Below are 18,099 nucleotides of genomic sequence, written 5' to 3'. Positions count from 1 at the left end.
CTTCAAGTGAGAGAAGTTCTAAGCCATTCAAGCACGCCCCTTTCAGAATGAGCTTGACGAGTATGTTAAAAGCCCTTTATTAGTTTAGTTTAAGCTAGGCTTTATTAGAAATTGTATTTGTAAACTCATAAGAGGGGAACTCGAGCACGAGATTGAGAAGAATCTGGAGATAGAGTTGGCGATAAGGCCTCGGGTATCTTTAGAACAGCTTGTAATATTCTCATCTTGTGATATTATATTATCAGTTTTAGCCATTCTTATGATACAGGGAATGTTTTACAAGACTTCCCCTAGTCTTGATTCGTGTAAAGGATTAGAGGGTATGGAAGCAAGAAGGAACCACTCTGTGCGCAGTCTTGGTTCTACTCTAGATAGGTAGTAAGATTAGGTAGTAAAGAATATCGAATAGATAGGGAGCATTAGATCATGCGACTGCATCAACAACGTCCATTTCGTCATCGTGACATCTAACTTTGGCATTTACTGTGGGCTAAGTCACGATGTAGGTACCTTATTCAATGCCCTCCGAACGTGGTTGACGAATGCCACAGTCAAGGTATGACCTGCCACAAAAGTCAGTTCACAAAGGATAAAGAGCATTTAAGGATACAAACCCCCCCCGGGTCTTGATTTCATTATTTATCTTTGTTCAATATCACGTTCCTTTCGCAAACACTCTTATCCATCCGTATACCCTATCAAGTATACACTTACGACTTCAAAATGGCTTTAGACGAAATCGCTGCCGTCGAAGAAGCAAACCATTCCAACTCTGCAAACGAGAAAAAAACCACTCTTGCTGCGAGCAACTCGAACTGGTCCTCCAGGAGGAATACCTACGTCTCGGAAGCTATCGAGGATGAGGTCTTTGGCCACGTTGGCGAAGGCGAACAAGGCCCCAACTACCGCGCTGTACGTAGCTCTCCCTCTCTACCATGATTTGTGGCGCTAATGTAGGTATGTATACCTAGCTTTCGTGGATAGGTACCATCGTCCTCATGACGAAAACCCAAGTCGGTCTCGGTGTCCTCACTATTCCCAAAACGTTCCATACCCTCGGACTCCTCCCCGGCATCTTTAGCCTCGTAGCCATCGCTGGCATGACATCTTGGTCAGGTTACATTGTTGGTACTTTCAAACTCCGCCACCGAGAAGTGTATGCCATAGATGATGCTGGAAAAGTGATGTTTGGCAGAGTTGGCCGCGAAATCTTTGCTGCCATCTTAATGCTGAGTAAACATTTCTCTCCCCCCCCATAGGTACTAAGGCTACTACGTACTAATATTATACAGACTGGGTCTTCATCTCTGCATCAGCCATGCTGGGTGTCTCGGTTGCGCTCAATGCTATATCAGACCACGCCCTTTGCACCTGGGCTTTTGTCATTGTCGCCGCTATCAGCACGGGTCTCCTATCCAGTATCCGAACCCTGGGCAGAATAGGATGGATTGCATGGGTTGGTGTTGCCGGCATAATGATCGCCATCTTCTCTGTTACCATCGCTGTTGGAGTCGAAAGGAGGAAAGATCCAGCGGTTACTCAAGGAGACTCGGCGACATTCAGGCTTATCAACAACCCTCCATTTGCCGATGCCATGGCAGCAGTCTCTAGCCACATCTTCGCCTACGCCGGCGTGCCCGCCTACTTTCCCATCATCGCCGAGATGCGAGAGCCGGAGCATTACACATCAGCGCTTATCTGGTCGCAGAGCATTATGACTGCTGTCTACGTTGTGATTGGGTTTGTTATGTACTGCTTCGTCGGCTCCGAGGTTGCATCTCCTGCTCTGGGTTCCGCAGGGAAAATCATGAAGAAGGTGGGCTTCGGATTTGCTCTGCCGGGCCTTTTAGTCAGTGCCATGATTGTCACTCATGTAAGTCTTCCCCAAAACAAAACCAGCATCACGTCATTTCATTATTAACAACAGCTATAGTTATCAGCAAAATACATCTTCCTTCGTGTCCTCCGCAACTCTGATCACCTCCACCGCAACAATCTCATTCACTGGGGTACCTGGCTTGGCTGCATTGGCGGCATAACTATTCTCGCCTACATCATAGCCAGCGCTATTCCCGTGTTTGATCCTCTTGTGTCATTGATTGGTGCATCTTTCGGTGTCTTCCTTTGCTTCCAGCCCTTCGGATTTATGTGGCTATACGACAACCGGAGATACAGGAGCCGCAGCCTCAGGTGGAGAGGAAAGATGGCCTGGAGCGTATTCATCATCATTATTGGCACCTTCCTCATGATTGGTGGTATATTTGGCTCTATTGACGGCCTCATTTCTGCCACTACGAATGGAGATGGTGGCCCTTGGAGTTGTGCCGATAATTCTGACCCTCCTAACTCAACGAACACTCCCTAAGCATGGTTGGCTTTCTTTATACTCTAGATAGTCCTCCTTTGCCTTTTCGTAACTTGATAGTATAAATCATAAGATATTCTATATGCGCATGAAACTCTAATATAGTCAAGTGAGCAGTGCACAGATAAAATCTCACTTACCAAACTCTGGTTTCGTTGCAGAATGTGACTTGTGGAACTTACTGTCCTGGCAATAGGCAGATTCCCCCCGCAGCAGACTTGTCCTCTGAGTTACCTCATAGATTAGGAGATACAGTACGTAGATAGGGCTATAATTGAGTTTTGTGGTTGCATGTATAAAATTGACTTTTGTTCTCCTCTAAATTTAAGCTTAACTAGATGCCAATAGGCCAATCATGTTTTCTCCGGCACTTGATGCTACTTAAGGCACTTGGCAGGGGTGCACCCATCATTAGGTTGGTGTGAGATTCCCGAATAGGCATCTCAGGATCTTCTGGGGTTCAGCCAAGACCTTGGCATAGCGACATGAATAATTGCATTCTTGGCTATATTTAATGCTTTGCATAAACGTTGAACCCCCATCATCGTCGGGTGTGAATATTGAAGCCAACTAAAGACTCCCTATTGGGAAGAGGAAAAGCGATACTATCAGAGATTGTGAAGTTGAAGAAGAGACTCTACATACCGGACGAAGATCGAAGCCGAAAACTCAGTTTCTATCAAAAGTCCAAGCTATAGGGCCGAGATGATTTCGCGATGAGCCTGCCAGTAAGCGAGGTCCGTATCGCCACGATTACAGATCTCGGTGTGAGCCGTGTTCCCCAGTGTGCTCTTGGAAATTATTCTAGCTCAGTCTACCTATGCTGTGTCTCCTTATCCCAGCTATGTTAGTATAAGGGGCCTAAGACGGCATTTTTCTTGACTTGTTGCATGTAGGAGACAAATCCTCCTCAGGTTTGAGCGCTGCAGGCTGCGAGATTCGTTTCTGTCCTGATATTGACGACATCCAATAGACTTCGGTGTGGTATTTGGAGGTTAGAGGATATCTTCGTGGGACAAGGCTTAAGTTACGAGAACGTTGTGCGAGATCGGGCCGAGTATCAGCCACGACCAATAGAGCTGGAGGTATTACATAGACTTCTTATGTTTCTATTTATCTTTCATTAGCTCTGGGGCGTTGTCTCGGTAATGTTCCCCCATAATGCCTCGTTAGGAGAAATGGTAGCATGACCTGTAGTTGGAGAGACTCGATGGCTGTTGGAGGGCGGAACTGCCTGTTGGAGCATTCGATCGACGGTTGTAGTGGTACCCAGGCTATAAAGCTAAGATGTCGAACCACCATCAGTTAAAGTCTTTACCTAATGGTTGTAAAACTAGTAAGTTGGAGATTGAATTTGCGAAGACTGCTTCACTGTTGTTCAACTCCGCCATGGTACCGTCGAGTAGGTGGACTCTGTATACATTAAATATGACCAACAGACTCTTGGCACGACGGTGGGCACTGGTAGCAGAGATGTCTTTAGTTGCGGTGGAATTTGACCGTTTGTAGTTGCAGAAGTCTTTGTTTCTGTGAATTCGTGAGTAACAAGGCTCACAGAGTGTTGACTGCAGGGCCAAGAAATGATAAGGTTCCTTGAAGGGTATGATTAGGTAATGAACGTTGAAAACGGAAGTATGAGGCTCTGTTCGCACTCGGATCGGAGCTATAAAACGGCTAGGTTGCATCTTGGCCACTGGTACGGACACGGAGTCGGACCAAGTGGCATGCATCCTACTCCGTACGGACGGAGTACAGTCATACAAACAAATAGCCTGTAACTAAAGGACAGTTCCCCTACCAATAAACCAAAACCTCGCTAGCATGTCAGATTCTTAAGCTTCGTGTTCAAGAATCTGACCAGTTCAAACCGCGTGGCCCGCCCGCACCACGTAAGAATGCGGAGAGAGAGGGCATCTTACGATAAAGGTTTGTGATTGTATGTATTGTGGTGAGAAGATTGGGCTGGAGTACGAATCATTACGCGTACACGTGTTGAAGTCAGCGAGGTTTAAATTGGTGGAGTGGATGGTAAGATAATAGTTTGGTGGATTATGGATTATGATTGTGGATGGGCTGGCGGTTAGATAGCTGTTTCAACCTGCACTGCAGTCCAGCAGACAAATGTCTTGCAGAGACGAGGAGGTGCTATTTCAAAGGCTGGTATGCTGCAAATTACAATGCAGAGCTTGTAGAGCTGAATATGCAAAGCGAGGTTTGTACACAAAGCACACATGTCAGCAGAAGCAGGAGAGGGAGTGAATCCCCAGTGCTGAGCTGATGCTGGGTGTAAGCCGGGTCAATTAACCAAATCTTACAGGAAATAAAGAAAAACATGCCAAAAGGTAAATTAACATTAGTCCCATTCATCATTATCCTAAAATTGTCGTCGGGGAAAAAAAAGGGAAGAAGAAGAACAGGGTGACGCAAGTCAGGCTGTAAAGTCAAGGATAATGTATCCAAGCCTCCACGAGTGAAACTGAAAGAGAAAGCGATTCGAGAGAGAAAAGGGCTGAATGACGCATCATTAATTACCTAGGTAGTTAACGGGTTAGAGTCCTACGCAGCGCTCATTCCCGTGGCCGAGACGATGATTGGTCAGATCGTGGTGATCAATCTCACTCGGACTCGCTTCTCGCACTTTGACTTTTTAGCGTGCGTGGGTTTTACTTCTACCCGACCGCTATCTTTATCTTTGGGTCCTGATGTGATAGGCTGATCTGCCCCGTTGATCAACATTCCTTTGGATTGATCCTTGTGCTTTCTTTCTTTCTGGCAGGGCTTGATGCTGTTTCAGCTGTAAGCATCAGAAGGACATTGTCACGAAAAGATACTGAATGAGGACATATCTGTAGTGAGTCTAGCAGTCTTAAGGATCTTGAGCATTGTATTGTCGTGTAAGCCAATATGCAATTCGTATCTTCTTACAGACCTTGATAGACCTCATAGGTAGGTACCGGCAATACCATCCAGAGCGTGGATCTACATGCGGCTTTGTTAATGCTGACACTGCCCCGTTTTCGAGGCTGATGTCCATGATCCTTCGTCTTATTGGTCTCAATGATCGACATTCGCATCAAATGCCTTGCCCTTCGCGCTAAAAAAGAGCGAGAGCGACAGCAAAGCCGCCCGCTCTTAGCATGCTTAGCAGATGAGCCTCCTTGTGGTTTTAGTGCCATTCGTTCATTCATTCATTCTGCTATTCCGTGTCTGCAGTTTGAGAGTCCGAGTCCGACATTATCGCTGCCATAGCCATTCTTACATATCACATCACATCAAATCTGCAGCTCTCATCATGTCTATATCAATGGCCCATCCTCCCCCTCCAACAACATTCTTTTCTCACCATCACTCACACATCAGCATCTACATTCCTGCAATCCTACAATCTTGTCTACTGTCTCCCACAAAGCTTAGCAACACATAAGCTTACCTTTATCCGGTCGAGAATAAATACAACTACATCACTCACTTCTCCTTTACTATCCCGACTTACACGCTTATATCGACTTACAAGGCAATACACATCAACCAACATGCCTTACAATTACACCATCAGGCCCGAAGATGCCTTCGGCTCCGACTCGCCCTGTAACTTGGATACTTGCCCCGTTGAGTGGAGTATCTACAGCTACCGACCATCTCTTGCTGCCAACATCGTCTTCGTCGTTCTCTTCAGTCTTATTGGTCTCGTCCACGCATATCTTGGTTTCCGGTGGAAGAGTTGGGGTTTCATGACTGGTATGCTTCTTGGCTGCCTCTCTGAGATTGTTGGTTATGTCGGTCGTATCATGATGTGGTACAATCCCTTCTCCTTCAACGCTTTCATGATCCAAATTGGTAAGTCTCAATACTTCTCATCCAACTTTACAACCACAATCTAACACCTTGTCATAGTCTGCCTCACGATCGCTCCCGTCTTCTATACCGCTTCCATCTATGTCACCCTCTCCAAGACAATCAACTTCTTCGGCCCCGAACTCTCTCGCTTCAGGCCCGCGTTGTTCTACTGGATCTTTATCCCCTTCGATATCGTCTGCCTCATCCTTCAGGCTGCCGGTGGTGCCATGTCTACCGAGTCTGATAGCAATGTTGGTGTTGACGTCTCAATGGCCGGTCTTGTCCTCCAGGTCGTTGTCCTCGTCGTCTTCATCGCTGCCTTCTCTGATTACATGATTCGATACTGGCGATCTGGCCATGCCAAGGCCTTCGGCTGGCGCGAGACTGCCTTCTTTGCTGGTCTCTCTACTGCCATCATCCTTGTCCTCACTCGATGCATCTACCGTGTTGCTGAGCTCCGCGAGGGTTATGATGGTGATCTGATCAAGCACGAGATCCCTTTCATCATCCTCGAGGGTATTGTCATCGTTCTTGCTGCTGTTGCCCTCTGCTTTGGTCACCCTGGTCTTGTCTTCAACAAGCCTCAAGTCACCACGTCTGTCTCTCAGGTTGAGAAGGGTGTTGTTTCTGGCTCTGAAAGCAACAACTAAGCTATCAGTCGCTCGTACTCTGGGGGGGGGGGGGGGGGCTTCTGGCCTTTGACTGTAGAAGATGTTTTCTTTTGTTCAGCGGATAGCGATGTGGTTATCACTTTTGATTTTGATTCCCTCTTGTTTGTGTTTGGGCCTGATAGAATTGGAATACTGGATAGGTACCTTGTAGCTCTGGCGATATGAAGACTTGCCATCGAGCTTTAGATGAGTTATTGAACGATTTCAGGATGGGATAGATGGATGGTATATGCCATATGATGAGGAAATTGGAATAGAAATACTTTGAACAATCTTTCGTTTTTCATCAGTCTGCAACACTGGAAATGAATAAAGAGTGCTCTACTTGTCATTCCTTCTCGATGACATATCTTGATTGGTTGTCTGAAAGTGCAACTCTTGGTGAAATGTCAACCAATTGGCTTGGATGCCACGAGCCAGGAATAGGATAAAACAGCGAATGGTATTGGTACATGTTGGACACATTGCGCAGCCTGCATTTGAGATTGACCAATGATGGCGGGCTACAGTTACCTATCAGGCTGTGCAGACTTGCACATTTTCTTATACAATCTTAACGAGAACACCAAGTTTGAGTATCATGATAATGAAAGTGATATCTTCGTGCTTCATTCATTCACTTGGTTCCGCAATAGGAAGCTCGCTCGCTCATGCTATGGATGATAAGATAAGCCCCACTACTAACGGCATCAGGTGCGGATTGAATGCAGATGACGACCAACCAACCAAAGCAAACACCACATGACCAGTCCCAGTCCCAGTCCCAGTCACCAAACGACTTCGTTGATCTTTCTACTTATTTAACTTAGTCACCGCTTTCTTCTCGACTCCTTCACCATCTCGTCAACAGATGCTCGCTCTCTTTCGCATCTCTTCACGTCGAGCATCGCCTTTCAGAACCTCAATTGATACTACCCCGCGTCTATTCCCAGCTTCATTCTCGACTTCATCCTCCATCATGGCACCTCCTCAAGAAGCTCTCGACTTTATTGAGTTCGTCAACGAGTCGCCAACCCGTTCGTCACCTCAATTCCACCATAATCTTAACACCTGCTAACGTACTACAGCTTATCATGCTGTTCAGTCTGCCTCGGCTCGCTTCGAAAAGGCTGGCTTCAAGCTTATCCGTGAGCGCGACTCTTGGGCTTCTACCCTCCGACCTGGCGGTAAATACTACCTCACCCGCAATGCTTCGACTATTGTAGCCTTCACTATCGGTCGAAAGTGGCGCCCTGGAAACCCTGTCGCCATCATTGGAGCCCATACCGACTCTCCCTGCCTCCGACTGAAGCCCGTATCCAAGAAGAGCAACGTCGGCTACCTCCAGATCGGCGTTGAGACATATGGTGGTGGGATCTGGACCTCATGGTTCGATCGAGACTTGAGTATTGCCGGCCGTGTCCTGGTCAAGGAGGGCGACAACTTTGTTTCAAAGCTCGTCAAGGTTGACAAGCCTTTGGTCAGAATCCCAACCCTCGCCATTCACCTCCACCGACAGACCAACTTCGACCCCAACAAGGAGACCGAGCTTTTCCCCATTGCAGGACTTGTTGCAGCTGAACTGAACAAGGGATCAAACAATGAGGAGCCCAAAGAGAAGAAGGATGACGATGAGGAGGATGAGGAGTTCAAGCCTCTCAAGGTCATGGCCGAGAGACACCACCCTCAGGTTCTTGACGTTATTGCAGCTGAGGCGGGAGTGGAGGTTTCTGCGATCATAGACTTTGAACTGATTCTATACGATACTCAAAAGTCATGCATTGGTGGCCTTAGCGACGAGTTTATCTTTTCTCCTCGTCTCGATAACCTTGGCATGACATACTGCTCAGTAGAGGGTCTTATCGAGTCCGTCAAGGATGAGTCCTCGCTTGAGGAAGATAGCACCATCCGAATGATTGTTTGCTTTGACCACGAAGAGATTGGCTCGACTTCCGCACAGGGTGCCAACTCCAACCTGCTACCATCAGTCATCCGCCGTCTGTCTGTTCTTCCTGGAAAGGACACCGCCAGTGAAGGTAGCTATGAAGCTGTCCACCACGATAACGAGGAGGCCACAGCATACGAGCAGACTCTGTCACGATCTTTCCTCGTATCTGCTGATATGGCCCACTCTGTGCATCCCAACTATGCCGGCAAATACGAGTCTTCGCATCAGCCAGCCATGAACGGCGGAACTGTTATCAAGATCAACGCCAACCAGCGGTACGCTACCAACTCCCCAGGAATAGTGCTCCTTCAGGAGTGTGCTCGTACAGCTGGCGTTCCTCTTCAGCTCTTTGTCGTCCGCAACGACTCGCCCTGCGGTAGCACTATCGGACCCGGTCTCGCTGCCGCCCTTGGCATGAGAACTCTGGACCTTGGCAACCCACAGCTTAGCATGCACAGCATTCGTGAGACGGGAGGTTCTGCCGATGTTGCCTACGGTATCAAGCTGTTCAAGGGATTCTTTGAGAACTATGGATCCCTGGAGCCAAAGATTCTCATCGATTAAGCATTAGAAGTGGAGCATCATATGACGTCGGGTGTCATTGGAGTTGGGTGTAGAAGCGAGGAGCGGATGAATGAATGAATCACAGTGGACGTAGTCTCACTTGTATATAGCTTGTTGGATGAATGAGCAATGTCACTTTATCATTGAAACTGGGCTTGGATTTGTCCTTGTGAAAGACCATATCCAGACATTGCGACCCCAGTCCGTGCAATGTAACTCCTCTGTAACGCCTTAGGATATCTCTGATGAATCTTATCCAGATGAGAACACACTTATGTCTCATTGCCGCTCATGATCGTCAAATCAAATAATGCTTTCCAAGCAAATGCACTTCCATCGTACATATCTCGCTTCACATGCCCGCCATGCCCCGCTCATAAAGGTAAGAAGAAAGCCATCAAGAACTCCCCAACACCATCCCATCTTTCCCTTTTTTATATATCCCGATATCTCATCAACTTTGCTCATCGTCTTCTTCCTCCATAATCTCCGTCTGCTGCGAATCTATCGAGTCTCTTCGCGATCTTGTCTCTGACTCTTCCTCTTGCTTGGACACGCTGGCGGACTCGGGGCTTTGTACGCGGACGACGCGAGGTGACTCGCGGGGTAAAGGCCGTTGTTGTAGTTCAGAGAGGGGCACGGTCGTTTGGCCCGTGCGGACTTTGTAGTTTGCGAGGGATAGACGGAGACGAAGTGTTTCTGCTCTCTGTAGGATATCAGCATATATACATATGTAAGTGGGGCAGGTGTAAAGAACTGACTTGTCTTATTTGTTGGCGTGTAAGTGTTGTAGTCTGCTGTGTAGGTTGTACTGTTGGAGGAACAGCAGCTGTATCATGTTCGGTTGCAGCAGTGGCCCATGAATTATCGTTGGCAGACGTGTCGAAGACAGAGCTAACATCAGGACTGGCACTTCTCTCAGACGCGTCCTATACAATCAATGTTAGCTACCAGTTCATTTCCCATCATGACTCCTTGTAAGTAATTGAGCATACCTCATCACGTCCCAGACACGCCTTCTTAGCAGCAGGCGCGCCACCCTCGATATCGAGCAACCTCTTCCTCCCCTCGATAGCCATCTTTACAGGACTATGACCCAATGCAGGCTTGAATAGGTTCTTTGGTGCAGCGAGCGCGTTAGAATCCAAGGGAGCGAGGGCGCGTCGCTTCGTAGGTGATGATGTAGAGGATGATGTAGCTGATTGCTCCATTGCAAGTTGAAGCACTGTTTATGTATACACGAGAGAGGGAGAAACAAAAGTATGAACAAGAGAGAGCTCAAGGTTTGTATGTTTTAGTCGCGTGTCAATGCGTGTTAGTGGGAGGACGTTGGGATGGGAAATGGTAAAGTAGAGCCAAGTAAAGTGGTGGTTTTGTTGAAGGGACGCGGGCGATAAGATAAGGTGGGGTGGCTTTTTTTGGATTGGAGAAAACGGAAAATGGTCAAGGTAAGGAAGGATGTAAATGGCGTCGTTCCTGGTCAACGAAAACGACAACAATAAATATTATGCAAGGAGATCAACACTTTGAAACAGACTATTTGTTGCTCTTTGATTCTTCATGTTCAATTATTGATGGCAATGTCTCTCTTTCTCCCTCAATACTACTGACACTCATTAGTATATCCTCACCCGGGCACTAGTAGCAAACCCCAGAAGGTCTACCTCCGTACGGTGTATCATTATACCTACTCTTCATTTTAATTGACCTCGCCCTTCACGTCTGTAACCCTAACCCAGCCTCTTACGCCCGACACGGTCGCGCTTTATATCCTTGTCTCAAATCTCGGTCAACCTCGCTCATATTGACTTATTTCCGAACACGGTCTAGCGGCACTTACATAATCTTCCCCAGCCGTCAACACTGCAGATTCGCGTGCCGTGTCGGAGGGTCCATCGTTCTATTCCAAAGACGGCCTAGCGTTTGTGCCTCCGGAGACGGGAGGCGCGTGCCTTGTGGGGCATGATTCCCGGTGCGGCCCGGATGCAGGAACGGGTGTTGGCCGGACCTTAAGTCGATCTTGACCAACATAGCACGGGCGAATGAATACACGTACATACATATACAACTGTCAAGTAGCAAAATGCTGGGTATCATTTGCTCAGAGTCCATGTCTATGAATCTCATAAGCCCTAGCCACTAATTCCGACTTTGCAAAAAAAGAAGCATCTAATAGCTTCAACTAGAAACACTAAAACAACCACAACGCGCTTCGAATAGCATCATAAATCAAAGCATCATGCATTACAAACAAAGCCTCCTACCAGTCAAACTCCTGTGTATCCTCTTCCAAATCACACCCTGCCTTTCGTCCTTGGTCCAGAACAAAGCGCCCTCCATGATGTTTTTTCAGCCGCGTCCACCTTTTACTGCCGTCACCTGGCTTCGATCCGCATCCCTAAAGTGTTATCCAAGACAAAATGCAATTAAAAAAAACTACCACGGGTCGTGGTGATAAGACAAAAACAAAACATATCATGTGTGGGTACATCTCCCGGACCTGAAAGCCCTGTTACCGGCCTACTTGTGGTGGCTCGGTAATCAATTCGTCTGTTGTATAATGCCGTTCAACGGCTGCGATTATTATGAGGTTGCCATATAATAATGTTGGCTAGTGTCGAATTGGAAAGGTTTCGAAAAGTCCATCTTCACATCCTCCCAGTCCGGTTCTTGCAACGATGGCGGGTCGAATAGCGCTGAGGGGTCAATACCCATTACGCCGCTTGCGTCCAAAGTGTTGGTCATGTTCAGGAGCAGGTCGGTATCCATGTTGTGCCAATCCGCATTAACATCGATGGCTGCACCTTCTGGGAGATCGCTGTTGGGCTCGCTACTGCCATTATCCTTGACCGAGTCAGGTGTGTCTCTGGGTGTCAAGTAGCTAAGAGCGTTGAGGTCATAGTAAGGGTTATCGTAAAATCCGTACCCGCGCTCAACTCCAAGGTTGTTCACCAGCATCTCCGTGTCGATAGTCGCATTAGCCCAAGGATCAACTGCAGTCGGTTCAACCGGTTTGATATCCGCCATCTTGGGAGTTGTGCCAGCTTTGAGGCCGGCCTTGTCTTGGGGTTTGCCCATACTACTGGCCGATCGCTTCATGCCAGCATCGGTAATAGACACAGGAGTTGCCGCCATAGTGACAGGTGTCTGGCCTTGCTTGGAGTTGGTCAAGCTCATTGCAGCAGCTTCAGTACCTGGTTCCCGCTTGATAGTGCCATCGGGCTCGAGTCCGAGGGCCAAGGCCAGGTTCTCCTGAGCAAACTTGAGAGGATCTTCCCGAGGCTTCGTGTGCTCCTCGTAGACATGCTGTTGAAGAGCTTGCTCAGTGTTATAACCAGTGGTTGAAAACTCGCACTCCGGTTCCTTGCAGAGAAAGACTGGCTTAGGTGGCAACTGCGCTTCGGACGTCCTTCGGAGCTCAGGAGATCCTTTCTTGCTGATTTTAGGCGAAGGCGTAGCGCCCTGGGGTGTCTGTCCAGTCTTTTGCTTCTTGCGTCCTGTCGGTAGCTGCAGGTTGAGCTCCTTTGATGGGGCGACATAAGTTGGGTTGCCATGAGGAGGCAACTGGAAGGGGGGCCGAGCACTTGTAGGAGCCTCTGGGGCACGTGAACCCTTATTGCCTCCCTTGGGGGTAGTATTCTGAGCTTGAGAGTTACGGCGACCGTTTTCGGCGTTGGCGGGAGCTGCTTGTCCTCCTGGAGGTTGCGTTGACTGATCAGGTTGAGGTTGAGATTGCTGCTGTTGAGAGAATGACTGTTGTAGTTGGGCAGCCTGAGCATTCTGATTTTGGGGTGTGGGTTGTCTGTTAGCATTATTCAGGCCTCTGGCATACACGCTCGCCGCGAGATCCTTCGCCATGCTCTCCAGCATATTTCGAGCCTGGTCGATTTCCACAGCTCGCATCGTGAACACGGTTTTAGGCACAGTCATCTTCTCGCCATCGGAGAACTGCTTAAGAATCCTCCATCGCTGTTCTGAGTTAGTGCATGCCATCCAAGATACAGCTGGATGTAGACTTACAGTTCGGAAGAACATCTTCGCTCTTTGGTCATCACGCGTGAGGCCATACCATCTGCTCAAACCACGGCCGATCTTGCTCATATCAACCACAATTTTCTTGAGCTTCTCAGCTGTCTCCTGGTATTCCTGTTGTGACATCGGGATCTCAGGGTCGTTCTCTTTCATAGATTGTCGTTGCTCTTCTTGTCCTAGCAACTTAAGACGAGAGAGTATCTCGTTTGCACCTTGAGGAGGAATCTGGCCTGCCTTGTTCATCTGTGCCCTCATCATCGCTTCATATTTGGCACGTTGCTCTGGTGTGAGTTGTGCAATTTGCTGAGGAGTCAACATTCTTGGGCCTTGGGCCTGCTGTGGCTGGTTAGGCTGTGACGCTGGTCTTGCGGGCGCTGCCTTTGCGGTTTCTGGTACGTCGATAGCATCGTCGTTGCTCGGGCGCTTAAGGTTCTTCGGGGCGGATGCCGGCGATGGGTTTGGAGGCTGTGCTCGGTTGTTGGCAGGTTGAGGGCGGGCATTTCGTGCTTGCTCTGGAGTCACGCTTGGTTGTTTCTGGACTGCTTGTTGAGCAGCATTATTCGGTCCCATATTGTTGGCCCCTGACATGTTCTGGGCCTGTGGTGTTTGGTTTGGCTGGGGTGGTTGTTGAAGCTGCATTTGTGTCGGAGGAACACCCATCTGTGTCTGCATACCTTGCTGGCCTTGACCATTACGGGCTTGCGCCATATGAGCCTGGGCTTGTTGGTTCCGCATTTGCTGTGCCTGCTGGCTCGCCCAGGAAGTCCTCTTCATCTGGAGAATCGCATTGCGCAACTGTTCATCAGTCGATTGAGAGAACTGAGGTCTATTCCGAAGTGTCGCCATTTCGTGCGGAGAAACCTGCAGGATGTGTGCTGGTATATTGACAGGCATCTGGGGGCGTCCTGCTTGGAGAGGATTGGGTCCAGGTCCACCTGGCGCTTGCATGCCAGGGTTGGCATTGTTTTGTCCTGGCTGCTGCGGTTGACCTTGCTGCTGAGGTGAAAGCTGCTGTCCTGGCTGGCCCAATTGCTGCTGTTGCATGTTACTAGCGCGTCGCTGAAGAGCGAGTTGGAACTGCCTTTGTTGGACGGCTGCCAGTTGCGTCCGTAGTTGCTGAGGAATGTTGTTTTGCTGAAGCCAGATCTTGAGCTGTCCCCATTTCTTGACCTCTGGGGGAATCTGAGTCTGGAGCTGGGTGAGGACTTGAGGAGGTAAGTCCATGGAGTCCATCATAGCCAGCTGCTGGTTAGGGGCCAGCCGAGGCATCTGCATTTGCTGCGGGTTGCCATTCATAGGCATTCCATTTTGCTGCTGCTGCATATTGACTGGCATTTGTCCAGCACCGTTGGGGTTCATTGGGTTCATCTGGCTTGGAGGTCGGTTCCCCATTTGGCCTGGAGGAAGTTGTCCACCATTATTTAGGCCCATTTGCTCATTGCGTTTTGACTGCCAACGCTGCATTACCTCGTTCAACTTATCCGGAGTCAGACCGCTCACAATCTGACGTTGCTCCTGTGGTAGACTTGCCAGCATGTTCTGGAATGTTTGGTTGTTAGGCCGCTGCGCTCCCTGGTTGAATCGCTGATCCCCGAACTGAACACCGCCCTGTCCAGCACCCTGGTTCATGTTGCCAGGCCGAGAAACAGGTGTGTTAAGAGTGTTCATTGCAGGACTTTGGGAAGGCTGCATGTTGGCAGCCATGCCTGCCTGATTTTGCATCTGCTTCATCTGCTGCGCCTGTAGTTGTGCCTGTGACTGCTGCGAGACTTGGTTCATCTTCATTTGTTGAAGATTCATGTTCTGCTGTTGTTGTTGCGGCGGTCGCTGGCCTTGATTAGGACCTTGCTGGTTGGGTGCGTTCTGGCCCATCGGTTGGGGCGTCGCGTTTCGATTCGGTCCGGCGCTGGCAGGGACTACCATCTGACCGGCTTGCTGAGCCATCAAACCATTCATTTGCTGTTTCTCGATGCTGTCCATGTTGGGTGCGAAAGAGTTATAGTCGTTGTTGCCCTGGTTGCCGTTCATCATAGCATGCTGCTGCTGACCTTGTTGAGGGATCTGACCCTGCTGCTGGCGAAGTCCTTGCTGACTTGCCTGCTGTTGCATCATGGGTGCTTGATTATTGTTGGGATTCTGTCCCATCCCTGGCGGCTGCTGGCCCTGTTGAATTCTGGCCATGTTCGCTTTGAGAACTTGGAACGCTTGATTTTGATAAAACCACATCAAAGGATCTTTGCCCTGCGCGGTGAGTTCGTTCATCTGCGCGGGGGTTATCCTTTGAGAAAGTTGCATTCGGGTGTTCTGTTTCTGCTGATCCGAGGCAGTGTTGAACATCTTTTGTGCGAGCTCGCTAACTTTAACTCTGTCTTGTTGCGAAAGCCGTGCCATGTCAGAGGGGAATGAATTTGGTTGAGGTCGGTTCTGACCTCCAGCCATACCTACCATCTGCTGGCCTGGGCCCATCCCACGACCAGCTTGGTTCGGCATGCCCATGTTCATTCCGGCATTCATCGACAATTGTTGTTGTGCTTGGTTCATCTGGCCACCTTGCATCGGGTGCTGCATAGACTGGAAGCCTTGCTGCGGGCCTTGGCCCATGCCGCGTCCCATCTGCATATTCATCATCGCTTGGGCTTGTGCTTGTGCCTGCGCTTGAGCGTTGACATTGATGCTATTCTGGAGCGTGGGTTCATTGGCCTGGCGTCTCTTAAAGAATTCCATTATCTTATTGCCCATCTCCTGATCGTAAATTTCCTGTGATGGTTGTGAGTAACGTGTCTGGAGGGAGGAAGTTTAGGGCTCAGAAAAGAGAAAATTAAATGTGCTTACCTTTGTAGCAGATTTGTGAAATGCTTCACGCTCAAAGTTGCAGCCCCATTCAGCCCCCTTCATGTAATCCCCTCCGTTCATGGCAAGAGAAATGTTGGTTATCCTTTGACAAGTCAGCAAGGTTCGTGGTAGAGTTTAAGTAGGGCCATACAAGTTCATGGTCTTACCCATGCGATCACTGATGGCTACATTGGCTTGCCAACATATACCAGTGAATGGCTGTGTGTGTTGGACAAGGTTTTGGTACACTATCTGCTGCAGCTGATTGGGGGTCGGCTTGCGCATCGGCTGCTGCATCATCTGCCCGGCCCCAGCCATGTGCTGCATATTGGCCGCCATGGCCGCTTTTAAGTTGAGGGGACAAGACCCAGACTAGCAAGCAGTAGATATCTCGACTGATAATTTCGTCGTTTGAGAAGTACCTGGGCCAAGGTGAGGGAGCGAAGGTTAAAGTTGAGGTAGAGCACGAGATCAAAAATGTACAAAAGTATGTCTGGCAAGGCGGTGCAAAGGTATTGGCGGGGGGTCCGTTTGGACTGTGGTTGACGAACGAGGCGGAGGTTGCGTCAAAGGAGCCTACGAAAACACAAGGCGATCCATAAAAAGGCGGTCGTTTGTGCAACAAGGCAGTTATTCACCCTTGAAATTGGACAAAAATGAATTTATGTTACGCGTGTCGAAAATCTGTTCGAGTATCGGGTTGTCGTCAAATGTTGCCGTGCATTCAGTGCCAAAGCCGAATCGAATTTGTGACGTCGCGAACGAAGCGTTTAGGTAGTTGGCGGCGGCAGAATTACTCTCGTCAGGTATAAAGAAATATATCTTTCGTACAGGATGGACAGGCGGTGGAAGACTGCCAGGCGAGGCGTGATTCAGTCGAGGTCTTATCGTCGAGACTGGCGGAGCGGATCGACTCGCGGTATTCGAGGATGGTGAAGGGTCTAGAAAATGCAAAGTAACCAAATAAAGTCGAAGAAGAAAAAGAAGGATCGCCAAGGTGGATGCGATGGTCGTCAAGCAAACAAACGACAAACGCCGTCGGAGTTGAAGCCCAGCGAGAGGAGAGGAGAGAAGGAAGGAAGAGTCGAGTTCACCGATCGACCTAGGGCGGTGATGGTCAACGGTTTTGGTGTTGTTTTGGTGAAAAAGGTCGCAAGCGTCTCGAGTTGGGGGTTCCAAGATGGCAGCAGCACCTCAGCAAGACCTAGGCTGCTAGGTACCTTAGTGAGGTGGGTGTGGACTGTGGAATTTGGGCGGCGCCGGGCCACTAGCACTACCTTTACCTTACCTTGCCTTACTACCAGGGGACCCTGGTCGCCTAAGCCATCCCGGTCAAGTCTGGTGTATGGGATGTATCTGATACCTTTTCCACTCTGTCAATCTGCTGTAGGTTTGATAGGCCAGAGGAGATACAGGGTCAGGGCGACTGCCGAGTTGGAGCAATTCACTTTTATGGAACTGGCTGGCCTGGACTGCTGAGCTTGACTGGGAATGACGACGACTTGGATCTCGATACTGATGACGGTAGCAATGAGTCAAGTCAATCACTGCCTCTCAAGAGGTCGCATAAGCTCAGAAGCAGTAGAGACGAAGAGATAAGGGAAAATGGCCATGTGACGGATGATACAGAAGTGGCAGCGAGAATTCCTCTTTGGGGTGGATGCTCGCTCATTCACTGACGGGAGTGAACGATCCAATATCAACCAACAAGGCCCTGCCTGCTTGCTTCCAAGGGACCTGTCGCCGCAGGGAGAAATAAAACCTGTGACCTTGAACTGAACTGTCAAAAACAACTAATCTAAGCACATACTACACAATACGAAACTTAACCGAGTCTTTTTGTCTCTTTAGGATCAAGGTCTCAACTTTTC

The 18,099-nt window shown here is 49.0% G+C and overlaps 5 protein-coding genes across 5 annotated transcripts; 3 read left to right on the top strand and 2 right to left on the bottom strand.

Moving 5' to 3' along the window:
- Nucleotides 1-723: 723 nt before the first annotated feature.
- FSUBG_541 (neutral amino acid permease) lies at nucleotides 724-2,365 on the top strand (the record flags this gene model as incomplete). The annotated part of the gene is made up of 4 exons (XM_036683503.1): nucleotides 724-912; nucleotides 972-1,233; nucleotides 1,293-1,873; nucleotides 1,934-2,365. The coding sequence occupies 4 exons, from the start codon at nucleotides 724-726 to the stop codon at nucleotides 2,363-2,365; spliced, it is 1,464 nt and encodes a 487-aa protein (XP_036544064.1).
- Nucleotides 2,366-5,898: 3,533 nt separating this feature from the next.
- On the top strand, nucleotides 5,899-6,852 carry FSUBG_540 (RTA1 like family; the record flags this gene model as incomplete). Its single annotated transcript, XM_036683492.1, has 2 exons — nucleotides 5,899-6,202; nucleotides 6,260-6,852. 2 exons carry the CDS (start codon nucleotides 5,899-5,901, stop codon nucleotides 6,850-6,852), a joined length of 897 nt encoding a protein of 298 aa, XP_036544063.1.
- Nucleotides 6,853-7,831: 979 nt separating this feature from the next.
- Nucleotides 7,832-9,364, top strand: FSUBG_539 (aspartyl aminopeptidase; the record flags this gene model as incomplete). The annotated part of the gene is made up of 2 exons (XM_036683480.1): nucleotides 7,832-7,889; nucleotides 7,941-9,364. 2 exons carry the CDS (start codon nucleotides 7,832-7,834, stop codon nucleotides 9,362-9,364), a joined length of 1,482 nt encoding a protein of 493 aa, XP_036544062.1.
- A 454-nt stretch (nucleotides 9,365-9,818) lies between these two features.
- On the bottom strand, nucleotides 9,819-10,575 carry FSUBG_538 (whi5 like domain protein; the record flags this gene model as incomplete). The annotated part of the gene is made up of 3 exons (XM_036683469.1): nucleotides 9,819-10,070; nucleotides 10,126-10,293; nucleotides 10,360-10,575. 3 exons carry the CDS (start codon nucleotides 10,573-10,575, stop codon nucleotides 9,819-9,821), a joined length of 636 nt encoding a protein of 211 aa, XP_036544061.1.
- A 1,372-nt stretch (nucleotides 10,576-11,947) lies between these two features.
- On the bottom strand, nucleotides 11,948-16,555 carry FSUBG_537 (gall11 coactivator; the record flags this gene model as incomplete). The annotated part of the gene is made up of 4 exons (XM_036683458.1): nucleotides 11,948-13,333; nucleotides 13,385-16,177; nucleotides 16,229-16,331; nucleotides 16,380-16,555. The coding sequence occupies 4 exons, from the start codon at nucleotides 16,553-16,555 to the stop codon at nucleotides 11,948-11,950; spliced, it is 4,458 nt and encodes a 1,485-aa protein (XP_036544060.1).
- Nucleotides 16,556-18,099: the final 1,544 nt, after the last annotated feature.

This window comes from Fusarium subglutinans, assembly GCF_013396075.1.
Source record: "Fusarium subglutinans strain NRRL 66333 chromosome Unknown NRRL66333_c0000002, whole genome shotgun sequence".
Taxonomy (NCBI): Eukaryota; Fungi; Ascomycota; class Sordariomycetes; order Hypocreales; family Nectriaceae; genus Fusarium; species Fusarium subglutinans.
This window is presented reverse-complemented; position numbering and strand designations above follow the sequence as displayed.